Below are 18,935 nucleotides of genomic sequence, written 5' to 3'. Positions count from 1 at the left end.
TTAAATTTTCAAGCCTAGTGATCATGATGTGTTGATGACAGCTTAGACCTTTGCTCACTTGAGAATTCAGTCAAGTACATATCTCCCTTCCATATCCTCAATGAATTACACTGTAAGAATCCAAGTTTTTGCAGTTACATCAAATACATTGGACATATATAGCATTCAAGCATGAGGATACAAAGTTACCCTAACAGTAACACAAACCATCTGGTTAAAATAGTTGTAATAACATAATAATATTTGGCACATTGACTGCAGCTTCAGATACTTATTATCAATAAATGCACTGATACCAAGAAATAAGCAGTTGTATTTGGCAGCAGAGGGGCAAAGATCTGCCCTTCTTAAGTATTAACATCTAAGCACATCAATTTTTTTTTAGGGGCTTAAGCACTTCCCACAATTACCACGTTTACTTTCTGTGTGATACCTTCTCAGTCAGGTTTTGTTAATGACATCTCTTATTGTTAGAAAACCTCATGGCCTCGGCATATTATCAAAAGGATAGACAAACCTGTGAACTTTTTTTAAAATTTTATTTACAGCGTGGTAACAGACCCTTCCAGCCCAATGAGTCTGAGCCGCCCATTTGAAACCCATATTAACCTACCCATACGTCTTTGTACTTCTTTATCTAATCTAATAAACTTCTTTATCTGATCTAAATTCAGATAATCACAAACAAATTCAGATCACGTTCTGTTCTCAGCTTTACTCACATTAGTAATTCATTACTCTTTCAAAATGTATTTTTAATTAATATACTGTTGAACCTGTGGTTAAAATCTTTTCGCAAACTAGGACTGCCAAACAAATAACAGCTCTGGATAATACATTCCATGAATGCTTTTTTGTTAAACTCCAAGTAAAAATAATCACAAAATACAATATGATTTGAAGTTTCAGTAAAACAAATACATTGAATGGTAGTTTTCTATGCACAATAACAGCTGTTCTGGTTTGTGGAGAGTTTGTCTCCACGGGATTGCCTGCAATAATTATTAGCCATATAAATTATTTATCCAAACAACCACGTATGCAAGTACAGCTCAGCATGTATGACCCATTTTGATACAAGACCACGTTTAGTGTACTTTACTGTGTTAACATCAGGCAGAAAGGTTTCAAGACAATTTGCAGATCTTCTGGGAAATACAGAGTCAGAATCATACTGCACAGAAAAAGACCCTTCAGCCCACCATGCTCAGCACCAATTTCTGTGACACCCCACTAATTACAGCTCACCAGTCTGAAAATGATCCATTTATCCCAACTTTCTGTTTACTGTCAGCTAATCCTTTATCCAGGCTAATATATTAACTCTGACACCATGAGATTTTATGTTGTGCAGTCACCTTTTATGTGGCACCTTATTATATACCAATACACTACACTGTACTCTGCTTAGCAAACCCCACAGCGTGCTGATTTTACAGCACTCTTGACCCTCCTGTTTGAACACTCAGATACATAACCCACTGCATTTTGGTAAAGACATCCACTTGGGCTGCCGGGTGCTGTAGCGTGGGTTATCATAGATCATCGAATAGCACAGCACAGAAACGGGCACTTCAACTTATTACATCTTTGCTGACCTTTTTGCCCATCTACACCACATCCTTATATGCCTTGCCAATTTAACCAACTATCTAAGTACCTCTTAAACATAGTAATTGTATCTGATTCCACCACCATTGCTGGCAGTGCATTCCAGATGTTAATCTCTATGTAAAAAAAGGGATATACCCAAGATCCCTTTTAAATTTCCTACCAGTTGCCTTCACACTATGCCTCCTTGTTTTTGATACCCCTACAATAGGAAAAGATTTTGACTACCTCCTCGATCTACTCCGTGTCACCTCTCAGCCTCCTTCGCTCCACAGAAAACAAGTCCAGCCAATCCAATCTCTCCCCATAACTACAGTCCTCCAATCTAGGGAACACTCTGGTGAATTTCCTCTGCACTTTCTCCAGTGCAATCACATCCTTCCTCTAGTGTGGCGACCAGAACCTCACACAACAATCCAAGTGCAGACGAACCTGTGTTTACAAAGTTGCAACATAATGCCCCAATTCTCATATACCATGCCCCAACCTATGAAGGCAAGCATGCCAGGTCAAATACTGGAGGGTACTGATTTAAGGAGAGAAGGGGAAAGCTTAAAGGAGATTTGTGAGGCAAGTTTTTCTTTAGATAAAGGGTGGTAGGTGCCCGGAACATGCTGCCAAGGGAGGTGGTGGAAGCAGATAAGATAGCAATGTTCAAGTCATATGAACAGGCAGGGGAGGGAGAGATATAGACCATGTGCAGGCCAATGGGATTATTTAAAACGGCATCATAGTTGGCACAGACATCATGGGCCGAAGGGCCTATTCTTGCGTTTTATTGTTTTATATTCTATAGACCTTCTTCACCACGTTATCCACCTGTATTGCCACTTTCAGGAAGCTGTTGACTTGGACTCTTAGGTCTCTCTGTTCATCAACAATCTGCAGTGCACTTTCATTTAATGTTTATGTTCTACCTCCATTTGTTTCCCAAAATGCAGCACCTCACACTTGTTGGGATTAAATTCCATCTGCCAATGCTCCACCCAACTTTCCAACTGATCTATATCCTGCTGCAGCCTTAGACAACCTTCCTCGTTAACCACACCACCACCAATTTTTGCGTCATCTGTAATCTTACTAATCATACTTCCTGCACTTATGTTCATTTGGAAAGGCAGGGACTGTCAGCATGACTTTGTGATGGACAAATCCTGTCTCACTCCAGATATAGTCCAGATGAAGGGTCTCAACCCGAAACGTCAACTGTCTGAAGGCCTACATAGGAGTAAACAAAAATTCACAGCATTTCCAAAATGCACAGCTCATACACTTAAACTTTGAAGCATTCCAGTTAGCTGTTACTTCAGAAAATAACCTTGTCTTCCAATTATTTGTCTTTGATGAGCATTCGACAAATGAAATGACCACAAAGCTGTTTTTAGCTTACATGATGCCACCATTTCTCTGGTACATCAGTATCAATGGAAATCCACCAAATGTGGAAATGTGTCAGAATGTTCAGAGAATACAGTGTGATATAGATCAGTTACAGATATGGGCAGAGAAGTGGCAGAAGGAGTTTAATCCAGGCAAGTGTGACGTGGTGCACTTTGGGAGGTCAAATGAAAGCAGAAAGTATACAGTCAATAGTAGGCCATTTAATACAGTGAAGTACAGATGGATCTTGGGGTCCTGGTCCATAGTTCACTGAAAATGGCTAAAGAAGTGGATAAGGTGGTAAAGAAGGGGTATGGAATGCTTGCCTTCATTGGTCGGGGTATTGAGTATAAGAGTAAGGAAGTCATGCTGCAGCTATATAAAATTTTAGTCAGCCCACACTTGGGGTATTGTGTACAGTTCTGGTTGCCCCATTATAGGAAGGATGTGGAGATTGTGGAAAGGGTGCAGAAGAGGTTTACCAGGATGCTGCCTGGATTAGAGGGCATGTGCTCTCAGGAGAAGCTGGATAAACTAGGGTTGTATTCGCTGGAGCGGAGGTTAAGGGGAGACCTTATAGAAGTTTATAAAACTATGAGAGGCACAGATAGACAGCTGGTATCTTTTTTCCAGGGTCAAAATGTTTAATATTAGAAGGCATACTTTGAAGGAGAGGGGGAAAGTTCAAAGGAGATGTGCAGGACAAGTTATTTTTTAAACAGAGATTGGTGGGTGCCTGGAATCTGCTGCCAGGGGTGGTTGTGGAGGGAGATACGATAGAGGCGTTTAAGAGGCTCTTAGATAGGCACATGAATGTGCAGAGAATGGAGAGATACGGACCATGTGCAAGCAGAAGAGATTGGATGTTATTAGCTTAATTAGTTTGGTACATCGTGGGCTGAAGGGCCTGTTCCTGTGCTGTACTGTTCTATGTGCTAAAAAAGGGTGACAACGTTGACACTGTGTCTAAGGAGGATGCAAGTATTAACATCTTTGAAAGTGGATGAATTGCCAGAACTGGGTGAAATATATCCCAGGCTGTTAAAAGCAACACAGGAGCAGGGTAGATTCAGCATGATGTGGCTTGGGACGGAGGACTTCAGCTATGAGGAGAGACTGGAGAGGATAGTTCTGTTTTCTCTGGAGGGGAGGAGGTTAAGAGGAGACATGATTGAGGGAAAGAGACAGGGCAGACTGCAGGAAACTTTTCCCCTTATCAGAAGTGAATAAAACTAGAGGACATAGATTTAGGGTAATGGACAAAAGATTTAGAGGGAATCTGAGAGGGACCTTTTCCACCCAGAGAGTGGTGAGTACCAGAAATACACTGCTGAGAGAGTGGTGGGAGAAGAGTCAGTGACAGCATTTAAGTGTCTAAACGAGCAATTGAATTTCTTAGGCATATAAGGTTACAGGTCAAGTGATGGGAGATGGGATTATTACAGGTGGGTGCTAATTGCTCAGTGTGGACATGATAAATTGAATAGCCTGTTTTCATGCTGTATGACATTAGGAGGAAACTGCTGAGGCTCTGATCAGCATTTTCTAATCCTCCTTGGATATGCAGATAGTGCCAGAGGACTGGAGAAATTCTATTCCCATACAATTTTTCAGAAAGGAAAGGCTAAGCCAAGGAATTTCAGGCTAATTAGTTGGTTGAAAATCAAAAAATCTGCAGATGTTAGAAGTCTGAAATAAACACAGAAAATGATAGAATTGCTCAACAGGTCAGACAGCATCTGTGGAAAGAGAAACAGAGTTAATGACATTTGCTTCTCTTTCTGCAGATGACCTCCTGGGTTTTTTTTCCAGCATTTCCTATTTTAAGTTTAACTTTGGTGGTATTCAATTTTGGGCAGCATAAGCTTTCTGTTAGAAAGATACCTGTACAGGATAATGAGAAGCAGTCAGTATGGACATACGGGAAAAGACATAATGATAGAATTTTTGAAGAAGTAACAAAGAATGTCAATTAGCTAAGTAGATGTAATGTCAAGTCCATGATATGGGAAGGTTTTCAACATGGTGCCACATGGTAGGCAGGTCAAAAAAGTAAAAGCGAAAAGAGAATGACAAACTGGATCCAAAATTAGCTCATTGGATGGATTTTAATGCAGCAGAAAGGCATTTCGCAGTGCGATAAAAAGAAACAGCAAATTCCGGAAACACTCAGCAAGTCAGGCAGCATCCGTGGAAAGAGAAACAGTCAACATTTGAGGTCCGGGGACCCTTCGTCAGAACTGAGAAAGAGACAAACAAAGTAGCTGAGAAGGTGGGGGAGGACAATATGCGGAACAAAGGGAATTCTTCTGACAGGGTGAAATAATGGGGCAGTTAAAATAAGATTAAGCTTCTTTGCCCATGTGATGTGCTGCTAATGTTGTACAGTCTGATCATGTTGGGAAAAAAAACCAGAACAAAAAACAATAGCAGGCAAAAAAGGCCAGTTTTCATACAAACAGATAGAAAGAACAAGTAATCTAAAGTTGGAGAATTCGATGTTGAGCCCTTTAGACCTGCAGGGTGATGGACCTTGTCCTGGAAGATGGGATTAGGCTGAGACCTTTTAACTGGCGTGGTCTCAATGGACCATATGGCTTGCTCCAATGGAGTTTCTATGAAGAGTTTTCTTGTCACTCCACATCAAAGTATATCCATGACCAGAAGAGGCCCATCAGGCATGTTTTTAATTTTTCCCTTATGCTGTTTAATGAACTAGACAGAGCATTCCTGCTTCTTCAAGCCTTAGAAGAAAACATTGACATTTCCCTTTTCTGGGTTTTCTGCTCCTTCCTGATCATCTTCACACTTGCTCGAGGCAACCACTTCCCACTTGCCCAACTTTCCTGCAGTCCCTGGCTAAGGGCTCCTGCCTCCACTAACCAGCTAGGTTTGGCAGTTCAGTGGAAGTGAGGCCTGCTTATTGAGATTAATTGGACATTGGAGTTCCCTGGATGCACTACTTACTTAGGGACTCTCAGCTTTGTGCATATTTGTCAATAAGATCCAGGTGCATGTTTCAGGATTTATAAAAAAAGATTTTGCACATAGAGCAAAAGAAAAATACTGCAGATGCTGCAAATCTGAAATCAAAATACTGAGCAAGTCAGACAGCATCTGTGGAGAGGGAAACATCTAATGTCTCGGGTCAATGACCTTACATCATCAGGACTGGACAAGAGTGTAACCTGTTTTAGACAAACACAAAGACAGAAGGGGGGAGGGGAGGGGAGGAAAGATTACAAGGTCTCTGATAGGGTAGGAACAGGAGAGATTAAATGACAAAAGGGATGATAATACAAGGGCGAAGGGGTCAATTGTAAGAGATGCATCCTAGATATTCTAATCCACCCAAATGGGCATTACAGCTCTGCACCAACAACCATTTTAATTGTGGTCCTGTCTCTGCCCAAGGTTGGTGATGGAGGGAAGCTAGGGGGCCAGCAGCTGTTGGCCATTGGTCATGAAGTAGGGTTGGCAACAGGCAAGTAACTAGTGAGGGAAGAGTAGGGTGTCTGACAGATGCATCAGGCCTGAGAGACGGGTCAAAATCAACAGAACCATTGGTGACTCAAACACTGAAGCCTCAGGTGTTCAGAACCATTATATGATTCGGAGAGTCAGTGCAGTGTTGGCAGGGAGCCTGGAGGACCAAAGATAATTATGGAATATACCCTACCAAGCTCCTGTTGTGGTGGAGTGGTATTAAAACCTAGTTATTCTGGGACTAATCAATGCTGGCCACTTCTGGGACAACTTGATCTCGGTTGCCTTAATGTTCCAAAGGAGCTTTGCATTTTCATGACTGACACGGAAATCATGTCATGCCCGCAAGGGTGAATCATTGCAGGAAGTGCCCTGTCAAATTTCTGAAATGACCTAGAAATAGGCATTGCAAGGTTTCATTCCAGGGAAGGTTAATTTTCAATAGCAAAGCACTGAAAGGAACAGTTTTATGCAATTGAATTTCCGGGCCATCGTTGTTTGCATGTAGTGCTTTTCACAACATTGGATATCTAAAATAGTATTAGAACTAATTAAGCACCTTTGGAATATAGTCTCTGTAAATGTTTCCTATATTGCAACAAACAATTATCACGCAAAATCCCACAAACATCAATGAGATTAACAGCTAGATGATGATGCATCTTTCTTAGTGCCAGTGTTTGAGGATTGATAATAACCAAAGCAAAGAGTCCAATTATTTTATAGCAGCTCTCACAACCACAGGGATCCTCATAGCACTTCAGAGCCAATGAACCGCTCTTGAAAAATGGTTACTTTTGTAATATGGGAAATACAACATCTAATTTGTGCACACTATGGTTCCAAAAATAGCAGAGCTATAATGATCAAATCATCTGCTTTCAGATAATGGCAGAAGGATGACTATTAGACATCAAGACATCTGCTGTTCTCTTTGAACCGTGTCACAGAAGCCATCCTATCCTTGGGTTATCTAATTGTTATCATACTACTGCTTTTGGCAGCTTGCAGAATGGAAACTGACAGCAGCATTCCCTTGAAACAACAGTCCTGATGCAGGGCCTCGACCCTGAAATGATGACCACCTTTTTGCCTCCACAGATGCTGCTTGACCTGCTGAGCTCTTCCAGCAGTTTAGCTTTTGCTCCAGCTTCCAGCATCTGCAGTTTCTTGTGTCTCCAAAATACTGTACCTATTTGACTATAAAGAGCTTTAGGAAGTGAAATATAGTCTTTTTTTAATTTTTATTTTAGAGGGTAAACAGGATTTCAGTTTCACATTTCATTCAATGGTACAGCAGTAAAATTTCAGTCTAGGTTGTGTAATCTCTTGAACCCAAGACCATCTGAATCAAACAGGTTAGCACTGAGCCATTTCTAATGCTGATTATTGTTAAGGTCACTTCAGCCTTGCACACTCTGAACTGTCCATGAAAGGCAGTGCACCTTTGTCCAAAGTGGTCAAGTCTCTTCACACAGCTGTGGAAAAGATGTTACTATCTCTAAAGAGTCTGATTCTGGCACATCCATTAGATAATCAATAATATCCAGGAGCATTTCCTTTCTGAAAATCTGACAAGGGTTAGGGTTAGGAACCCTAAACGTTGGTGGAGTTGTGGGTACTGAGAAATATTGCAGCAGGATATAGATCAGTTGGAAATTGAGGCACTGAAATGGCAAATGGAGATTAATCCAGACAAGTGTGAGGTTTTGGGAGGTCAAACACAAGAGGAAAGTTTATAGTAAATGGCAGGACCTTAACAAGCATTGATGTACAGAGGATCTTGGGGTACAAGTCTATAGCTGTCTGAAAGTGACAACACAAGTGGATAGGGTGGTAAAGAAGGCATTCGACATGCTTGCCTTCATTGGTCGGGACATTGAGTATAAAAGTGAAAAGTCATGTTGCAGCTGTATAAAACTTTAGTTAGGACTATTTGGAGTATTATGTGCAGTTCCAGATGACACATTACAGGAAGGATGTGGATGCTTTGGAGAGGGTGCAGAAGAGGTTCACCAGGATATTGCCTGAATTGGAGTGTATTAGCTATAAGGAGAGTTTGGACAAACTAAGATGGTTTTCTCTGAAGCGCAGGAGGCTGAGGGGCAACCTGATAGAAGTCCATAAGATTATGAGAGGCATAGATAGGGTAGATAGTCAGTCTTTCAGGGTGGACTTGTCAAATACTAGGGGACATATCTTTAAGGTGAGAGAAGGAAAGTTTAAAGGAGATTTGAGGCAAGTTTTTTTTATACACACAGAGTGTAACACACTGCCAGGGAAGGTGGTCGAAACATACGATTTCTCAATACCTCTCAGCTAATTTGCTTCTAATAAGCACATACATGGCTTGCCTCTCATTTTACATACAATACCGGTGGCACAGCTGGTAGAGCTGCTGCTTTACAGTGCCAGAGACACGGGTTCAATCCTGACCTTGGATGCTGACTGTGTGGAGTTGAATATTCTCCCTGTGACTTTGTGGATTTCCTCCAGGTGATCCGGTTCCCGCCCACATCCCAAAGACGTGGTTGGGAGATAAATTGCCCCTAGTGTGTAGTTGACTGGTAGAATCAGTGGGGGTGGGTCGGGGAGGGGATGATAAGAATGTGGGGAGAATTAAAAATAGGATTAATGTAGGATTAGTATAACGGGTGGTTGATGGGGGTACGGACGGTGAACTGAAAGGCTTTTTCCATGCTGTATCTCTCTATGATGAAAACATTTGTTCAATGTCTCAAAAATTTCTCGATGCCCCATTATAATTTCATAATCTCAGCAGCTAGGGTCCCATGTTTACCTTTGCTACTCTGTTTCATTTTTCATACTTAAATAAAAATTGAGTTGTAAACATTTTTCATGTTTTTTGCTAGCGTAGTCCTGTGTTCTGTTTTATCACTCTGACAAGTTTATGATTTGTCCCTTGGTGATTTCTAAAACTTTCCCAATTCTCAGATGTAATATTCTTTTTGGCAACGTTAATCTCAGATGCCTATTGAACACTTCAGTTAGCTACAGATGGGTGATTTTCCCATGTAGAATTTATTTCTCATTGGAAGCTAAACACAAAGAATTAGGAAAAATTTCTTTACACATTTGTTGTGTACATGCACCACGAATCAAATTTCTCAATTAGAGGCTAACTTGCCTCTCATAACTATGCGATTGGTTTTACTAAGTTTTAAGGCTCCAGTTGCTTACTTAAGTTTATCAGTGTCAGAGAAGGACCGCACAGTGACGCAGTAGTAGAGCTGATCTCTCACACTTCTAGCAATCCGGATTCAGTCCTGATCTCTAGTGCTGTCTGTGTGGAGTTTGAATGTTCTCCAGTTAACACATGGGTTTCTTCCAGGTACTCTAATTTCTTCCCACATTCCAAAGACTTACAGGTTAGTAGGTTAATTGGCCACTGTAAATTGCCCTGGTGTAAGCGAGTGGTAGAATCTCGAGAATTGATAGGAATGTTGGGAGCAAATGGGATTAGTGTAAATGGGTGCTTGATTAGAGTGAATTTAGTGAGCTGAAGGATCTGTTTCCTTGTTGTATGGTCATGAACCTAAGATATAAAATTATATAATACTATGATCATTCTTCCTTAAGAAACCCTTTTTCATGAAGTTACTATTCAAATCTGTTTCATTGTACCATTGAAATCTAACATCAAGGTGCTCCTAACATTTAAGAAGGCAAATGGTATCCTGGCTTTTATTCCAAAAGGATTTGAAGGCAGGAGTGAGAATGTCTTACTGCAATTGCAGAGGGCCTTGATGATACTACACCTCCGGGTTTGGTTTCCTTATCTAAAAGTTGACAAGTGCAATGAAGATTTACTGGACTGGATCCTGAGTGAGGAATTTAGAACCAAGGGTCGCAGTCTCAAAATAAGGGGTAGAGCATCTGGGATGAAAATGAGGAGAAATTTCTTCACTCAGTTGGTGATAAATGTTTGAAATTCTCCATAATTAGGGTTCTGGAGGCTCAGTCATTGAGTTCATTCAAATAAAAACTGGTAATTTTGTGGATATTGAGGGAATCACAGGATAAGTGCAGGAAAATGTCCATGAGGTAGAAGATCAGCCATGATGTTGATGAATGAAACAGAAAGCAAACTAAATAATTAGTTGCCAAACCCCTGCTCTCAGCCCGACCGAAGAATATCATCACATGCATTGCATATAATGGCACACACTCCACACTGCCTCTTCTCCCTGAGGCGGTCAGAGTCCACATACCGTGGCATGGAAGCACCAGCTCAACCCCTCGCTATTCTCACTGGGGGAATTAAAAAAAACAGCCCGTCACCTCAGGAGCCAGGAGGAAGCGGGTCACTGGGTCTGACTCATACCTCTAATACCACTTACTGCATCAGTCCTGCTTGCTCTGTCTTGGCTTCTGCAGGAGTGAAGGTGGGCACCAAGCATGAGTCCAGACCACCCCAGCATCGGCTCTGCCCATTACTGCACCTGCATTGGTCGGTTGTGGCAGGAATCTGGGAGGATCACATGAGGAGAAGCGGCCAAAACATTCAGTGGTAGAGATCGGGTACGGTTGAAGGACTGGATTAATGTCTATGAAGGGAAGTAAATCTGGAATGACTGCACCATCAGTAAGTCTGGACTGGATATGTTTGTCCCACTGATATCTCAATGGCTATTCACCTCTGGGGAAGGAAGGGACTTGCATTGAAATACCCCAATAGGAACCAAGGGTAGGCGCCATGATTTTAAACAGATGGTTTTCGGTTGTCAGGATACGTTGCAAGCATTTAAGCAAAGCTGCAGGCCAGTGAGTCTGAAATCGGTGGTGGGTAAATTGCTGGAGGGGGTTCTGAGGGTCAGGATCTACCAACATTTGGAGAGACAGGGTCTGATTCGGGACAGTCAGCATGGAGGTCGTGTCTGACAAATCTCTTAGAGTTCTTCGAGGAGATAACTAAGAGGGTAGATGAAGGTAGGGCAGTGGATGTTGTCTATGTGGACTTTAGCAAGGCCTTTGACAAAGTTCCTCACGGCCTACTAGTCTGGAAGGTTAGATGGCATGTGATCCAGGGGGAGATAGTGGATTGGATTCATCATTGGCTCAGTGGTAGGAAGCAGAGGGGGATGGTCGAGGGTGTTTGTCAAACTGGAGGTCTGTGTGTGGTGGTGTGCCACAGGGGTTGGTGCCGAGACCTTTGTTTGTAATTTATAGAAATGATTTGGATGTGAAAGTACAAGGCGTGGTTAGTAAGTTTGTGGATGATACTAAAATAGGTGGTGTTGTAGACAGTGTAGAAGGTTATGAAAGATTACAGGGGGATCTTGATCAGCTGGATATGTGGGCTGAGGATCGGCAAATTGCTTTCAATCCTGACAAATGTGAGGTATTGCATTTTGGGAGATCAAACCAGGGCAGGACTTATACAGTGAATGGTAGGGCTCTGGGGAGTGTTATGGAACAGCTGGACCTAGGAGTGCAGGTGCATAGTTTACTGAAAGCGGCATCACAAGAGCATAGGGTGGTGAAGAAGGCATTTGGCACGCTGGCCTTCAGTCAGGGCAGTGAGTATAGGAGTTGGGAAGTCATGTTGCAAGACATTAAAGACGTTAATAAGACGTTAGTGAGGCCACACTTGGAGTATTATGTACAGTTTTGGTCACCCTGTCATTGGAAAGATGTTTTAAAACTAGAAAGAGTGCAGTAAAGGTTCACCAATATGTTCCTGGACTTGGGGACCTGAGTTACAAGGAGAGGTTATGGAGACTAGGACTTTATTCCCTCAAATGTAGCAGATTGAGGGGTGGCCTGATTGATAAGATCAAGAGGGGCATTGACAGGGTGAAAGCACACATTTTTCCTAGGGAAGAAGGCATAGGTTTAAGATCAGAGGCAAGAGATTTAAAAGGGACATCGGGGCAGCTTCTTCAAGCAAGTGGTGGTGCGTATTTGGAATGAGCTGCCAGAAATAGTGGTTGAGGTGGGCACATTAGCAACATTTAAAAGCCAACTAGATAAGTACATGGATAGAAGAGGTTTAGAGAGCAATGGGCCTAAGACGGGCAGATGGGACTAGCTCTCTGGGCAACACAGTGGGCATGGGTAAGTTGGGCCAAAGGGCTTGTTTCCATACTCTATGACTCTAAGGTAGGAGAGTACAAAGCAATCTTAGAATGAGCTCCAAACCAAGCCTTGGAAACAATGGAGGAGAAGTAATACATGTCCCTTTTGTTCCTTTCTGTTCATCTCTTCCTCTGATTTCAGAACTCCTCACAAGGAAACCCAATATATTGAATAATATTAATGTGGGAGGGAGACAAAAATTTGCTGATGACCAGACAATTCCCCTGCGGCTGTTTGGAGTGCAGCTTAGTAACACAACAAATCATGAAAAAGTTCCCAAAATATGCAGGTAAACCAAAGTAAAAGGCAAAACCATATGTGGACAATGAGCTCCTTTAAGCCTATCACATTCACTGGGCAGATCTGCTCTTAACAAGGTTGTGTCCGTACTCATCCACTTGCATGTTACATTGTGTAAAGCAATAGTGACTGAGTATCTTCTGCCATCCATCTGATGCATGTATGTGTGGTGCAGAACGCAAGGTTGATGGAAGTAGTCACCTGTATCACAAACTCAGTTGGAAATGAGAACATGGCAGAAACAAGCCACATCCTGAAATGGAGACACAAGAAATTCTGCAGATGCTGGAATCTGGAGCAATACACAAAAAGTGCTGAAGGAACTCAGCAGGTCAGGCAGCATCCACGGAGGGAAATAAACAGTCGATGTTTCGGGCCGAGACCCTTCGTCAGGACTGGACAGGAAGAGGGCAGAAGCCAGAATAGGAAGGTGGGGGGAGGGGGAGGAGCACACACAGGCAGATCTTGCCTATCACCTGGATTCACTTATCACCTGAACTCACCTATCACCTGCCTGCGTGTACTCCTCCCCCTCCCCCCACCTTCCTATTCTGGCTTCTGCCCTCTTCCTTTCCAGTCCTGATGAAGGGTCTTGGCCTGAAACTTTGACTGTTTATTTCCCTCCATAGATGCTGCCTGACCTGCTGAGTTCCTCCAGCACTTTTTGTGTATTGCTCCACATCCTAAAATCCAGTCTTAACACTGAGCTGTGAATCATACCCCCACCCCAGTAAAAAACAACAAAGAAATTCTATCGCACAACAAAATCATACTACTTTGTGATACATTTTCAATAAAAATCAATCAAAGGAAAATTGGTAGCTGACTGTGAATTCCACAAACTCCATGGCTTTCATTTATATACACTTCTGATACATAAAATCAGTAGCAGTTGATTACTTGTACACAGAGCCAATATGAACTCAATGGACAGAATTTTCTCCTTCCATGGTGTAACTATTCTGCAAATCTGGTCTGTGGACACTGACCTTCAGAGTATGTGACATCTATGGCCAGCTTATATCTATTCTATTTCTTATCCCTTGATTTCACAATCTTTGACAGTGCCACGAGGCTACTATGTGGTGACTGATGAAAGCCTTTTTAAAATCTAAATATATTAGTTCCATCCCATTGCCTTGAACTATGCTTTCTGTTTCTCCTTCAAATAATTCAGTAAGATTGGGCAAGGATGGATTCCAATGAAATTTCTGAATTTTTTAGTTTCCAATCCTTTTTGATTCTATCTTTTAGTAAAGATAGCTTAGTTTTTACTAATATTGTTAGTTCTGATAAAATACAAATTTACTTGACCTCTTTTGAAACATGACATGTTGAGACGAAGTTTAAATTACTTGTAAAGGAATTCAGCCTTTGCCCGTCCACTGAAAACTGAAATCACAAATCATCCAATAGACTTTACTTTTCACCTCCCTGGTGGTGATGGATGAGCTTTAAATTGTTTAATTCAGTGTTAAAAATACATCTAATATGATATTTAGGGATTTAACAAGTTTTCTAGATTGCACCTTTTTATTAATTACTGAAACTAAAAGCAATCAAATTCATCAAGTCAAGCAAATAGGATCAAGCAATCAATTGTTGTCTAAATATGAAAGGTACAAATCAACCTGAATTGTGAATTCTGAATCTAGTTATTACTGCAATTCAAATCCAGCACATTACAGAGAGGATTAACATTATGTATCTACTTAGTCAGTTGTCTCCTTTTCATGCTATGTTTGTGCGTGTGTGTATTTAGAGAGACGGAGAGAAAATGAGAAATAGAAGCTGAAATATGGCAAGCTTGTTTTGCCATTCAATAAGATCGTGGTATTGACTCTACTTTTCCACGTTATTCTCATAACCCTTGAATCCCCTGATATCCAATAATTTATTGATCTAATTGAAAATAAATTTTAAAAAAAACTGCAGATGCTGGAAATCTGAAACAAAAACGGGGAATCGCGGCATCTTCATCTTCAAATAGTAACAGTTCCTCTTTCCACAGATTGCAGCATTTTCTGAATTTATTTATCTCTTGTAGATCTATTCAACAGCCAAGATCTGTGTGGAGTAGAGTGATCCAAGCAATCCTCCGAGTGAAGATATTTCTCTGTACTTTTGTCCTAAATAACCAACTCCTTATTTTAACAATGTTGGCAAGCTGGACACCCCCGCCGGGCGAAGCATCATCCCAGCATCAACCTTGTCAAGCACCCGAGAATTTTAATTTGCAGTGTCAATGTTTTCATTGTTCTTAAACACACATTTTACCCACTCAATCTCTTCCCTTGAATAATCCTGACGTTCCTGGAACAAATGCAACCTAACTCCTTCATCATCGTTCCTAGGCAACGTATCCTTTCTTATATCGGGAGATCAAAACTGTACAACTTTACTTGAGGTGGTGAATGGATAGATAGGTAGACAGACAAGGGTAATCAGAAAGCTATGGTAAATTAACAATGGATTGTTAGACATGGATAGATAAGGACTACATTGACCGTTGTCCAAATACTGATACTGAGCTGGCCCTTCCCACAGTTGGCCTTCCTTTGTGTTTTAACAACCCACTTTATAAAGTCTCGATCTTTTTTAAAATCATATTCATCGCAGTAAGGAGAAAGGCTTGGATGTAAATTGTGGTCCCCGTGCGAGTCCGGCCACTTTCCACGTTGGACTCCAGCGGAAATTGAACTGGCTCCCATTCGCTGCCATTTCTAAGGGCGCAACGCTTCAGTAAACCCTTTAATCGAAGCTAGACTGTCCTGACAACCGCCAGCTGGTCATTATACTTCAGAACACAGAATAAAGGGGTGTTTTCTACTTTGGCTCATCAGGTCGATAATTTTCGAAGCAAAGATGCGGTGTTTAAATATTACATTGCGCCCGAGTAATTTCAGTTGATTTTGAGGGCGAAATGTTAGTTGATATCAGCAAGGATGATGTTTCTAAATATAAAACCTTGGTTGAGTTCCCGGTCTGGTGTAACTTCACCACCACCCCCCCCCCCCCCCACCCCCGCCCATCTTGCAGAATGCTGAATAAGTATTTGAGCTCCGGTTTCGGATACAATTTGATTGGAATTCTATTGGTGTTAAAAATAATGTTCATTTCCTCGTTGCTTAAGTGAGATTATAGTTTAAAACTAAAAAAAAGCCCAAAGCGTCACTTCATCGTTAACGAAATAAGTGTAGGTACTTAGAATTTACACATTTCAGGCAATGTTATATCGCAGTTGCGTTGACTGTCACTCTCCATGGGATTAATCACAATGAAGAGTTGTTGGAATTGACTGTTCCCTGTCACCTCCCAGTTTGACAAAAAAATCACTTGCAATGATTGTTTTCTGTTAAAACAGAAGTTTGAGGCAATGCGCTTATCGGTTACCCAGACACGATGAAAATATTTATCACCGGTCCTGTACTTTAAAATGAGACGATTTCATGGGAATATTCTGAAGGATTGCATTTTATATATTACACAGAATGACAAGGAAACACTAGCCAGCAAGCAAGACGGGGATTCACAACTCTGCTGGACTAGAACTGATTCGAATCTCTAAAACTGCACGTAGATTTTGTTCGGTATTGTCAGCCGCTGCCGTTTCAGTCTAAGCCCACCTCCAGTTTATTCGCACTGAGACTCGGTGTTAAATATATTGATTGGTCATATTCTGCATAAAATAATAAAACATAGGCATGTTCTTGTGAAGCGCCAGGTTAGATTAAACAGGACTAGTTGGAGTTATTTCAGGGTAGATGGTCGCGTTTCATTGCGCGATCTGCAAAGTACTAATTGATTGGAATTGTATTGGCGTTACAAGTGATACCCTTTCGTATTATATCTCGTTGCATTTCGCTTTTCTCTGAATCCTGGGAACCAGGGAAGTTCACGTTCAGAATTCGTGTTAATCGCCTTTTGGACATTAATCAAAGTCCACATGTTCACGCTCAAGGTACATTTAAACATATGGTGGCGGCCCCACTGGAAACGGAATGCTTGCAGGGGATGGGGCTGTGGTCCGATCAGATTTTCCCAGGGAGGAACGGCGCTGGGACTCGGGCTGGGGACGCCGTTCCACCTGCTACCACCTGTTAAAGGCGCAGCCCGGGGCTATAAAACCAGCCGGTGGAGTCGAGAGGCACTGACAGACATCGCATCCCGAGCTGAAGCTGCTGATTCCTCCAGCAGACAGCGGTCGGGGTGGCCTTAAGGTGGAAGCCGCTCAGGTCATCGGCCGCAGACTGGACAGCGCCTGCCTCGCACCAGTCAAACCACGGGGATTTTGGAAACGACCTCCTCTTCCGCAGTCTGCTACATTGACACAATTTTTGCAACGGGATATATTATTTGGGGATCCTCCCCACGCATTGGAAGGGCGGACTTCAGCTGGTGGAGCTCTGTGGCAAGGTGAGGCAGGACAGGTGAGAGGGAGGTGCGAGGTCCCAGCTCCCCACACCAGGGTAAGGCTGAAGGCACCCGTCAGCCGCGAGCAGCACCGATGAAATCCAACGTGTCGGCCTGTGCTCCGGGAGCGGGTGGCGCCGGCTCGGCTTCTGATGCCGGCGTGTGCGGGGTGGAGAGGGTGGAGAGCTGCGTCCGCCGGCGAATGGCCGCCAACGCCCGGGAGAGGAGACGGATGCAGGGACTCAACACCGCCTTCGACCGGCTCCGCAAAGTGGTACCGCAGTGGGGGCAGGACAAGAAACTTTCCAAATACGAAACGCTGCAGATGGCCCTGAGCTACATCATAGCCCTGACCCGAATACTGACCGAGGCTGAACGCTACGGCAGCGACCGGCGCTGGATTCACATCCAGTACGAGCACATACAGGCGAGCGAGAACATTCAGACTTACGTGGGACAGGCACCAGAGAAAAAAGACTGTTACACAGACAGCATCTTCCCATTCAACCGCGACACCTTCCAGATAGTCAACTAAATTAGCGCTGCCCGAGGAATTTGTATCATATTTCCAAACGCTCGTACAAATCTCGAATATAAACTAGTCGTACTTCAGTTTGAATGTATCAGCCCTGCTGGTAGTTTTATGGATTAAGATAAGCAGCTTTTGTAGTAGTAAGGTTTGATTTGCTGGAATTTATGTAAAATTTTTAGAGGATGTAGCGAGGTTGAGAGGCGAGGCGCTGCTGAATGGACAACTCGTCTGGCGCTAGCGCTCTTCAAACAATACATTGACTTCATATGTACATACATTTTACTGAAACAATTCTCTGTACAATTAGAAAAAATGTTGAATGTTTGCATGTAGATAATTACGCCTAGTGTACAAATTGTTAAAAGTTTTCTATGATTTTTAAAACTCCGATTGCTTTATTTTTGAATCACTGGCTTATGCTTGAGGTCAGACTTCGATTGAAATGTGTTCCATGCAATTCTTGTTGCTTTCTTGGATGTAATTAAATATTTTAAATGGATATATCTACGTACTTCTTTTGGGGCAGCGATAACTACAATATTCGCGGTTATTGCAGGGAATGGTGAAGGAGGTGGGGTTCCCTGGAGATTTCCTTTCCCTTTTCACGTCCATTCCAACGTCTTTCCTCACGCTGAGCCACACTACAGATAGGCGGAAGGTACTTCCCTTCACTGACTGATTCAGAGCCTTTACTCCATGTCAGAGGATGGTCATGTTACCAACCCTCTCCACAATACTGCATTTCTGCAGGTACCAAATGACATGATCACACCTTTGAAGTCCCCCATTATTGTTTCTCCATCTTAGACACTACCCAGATAGATTTTTTATCTCTACTCCTTTTCTGCAAGATTTAAACATTTATGGTGGTAAGCAATTTAGCCATTTGTGGTCATATCAGGCTTGACTGCATAAACCACTGTCAGGTTCTGCTGTCTACTGGCAAAGCTACTCACTACTCCAGATCTTCAGTCAATCTAAAGATAACTACTGGCTTCTCTTCAACTCCTCTTCTTTGCATTCCAACTTCATCCCAGCATGAAGCCTGGTCTTCCATGTGACTAAGATGAGACCAGTTGATCAGCCCCTTCCCTCCCTTGAATTAGCACACTGG

At 42.4% G+C, this 18,935-nt stretch overlaps 1 protein-coding gene across 1 annotated transcript; it reads left to right on the top strand.

Annotated features, from left to right (window-relative positions):
- Positions 1-17,383: 17,383 nt before the first annotated feature.
- LOC127576945 (transcription factor ATOH7-like) lies at positions 17,384-17,824 on the top strand. The gene has a single exon (XM_052027771.1). The coding sequence runs from the start codon at positions 17,384-17,386 to the stop codon at positions 17,822-17,824; it is 441 nt and encodes a 146-aa protein (XP_051883731.1).
- Positions 17,825-18,935: the final 1,111 nt, after the last annotated feature.

This window comes from Pristis pectinata, chromosome 12 (genome assembly GCF_009764475.1).
Source record: "Pristis pectinata isolate sPriPec2 chromosome 12, sPriPec2.1.pri, whole genome shotgun sequence".
Taxonomy (NCBI): Eukaryota; Metazoa; Chordata; class Chondrichthyes; order Rhinopristiformes; family Pristidae; genus Pristis; species Pristis pectinata.
This window is presented reverse-complemented; position numbering and strand designations above follow the sequence as displayed.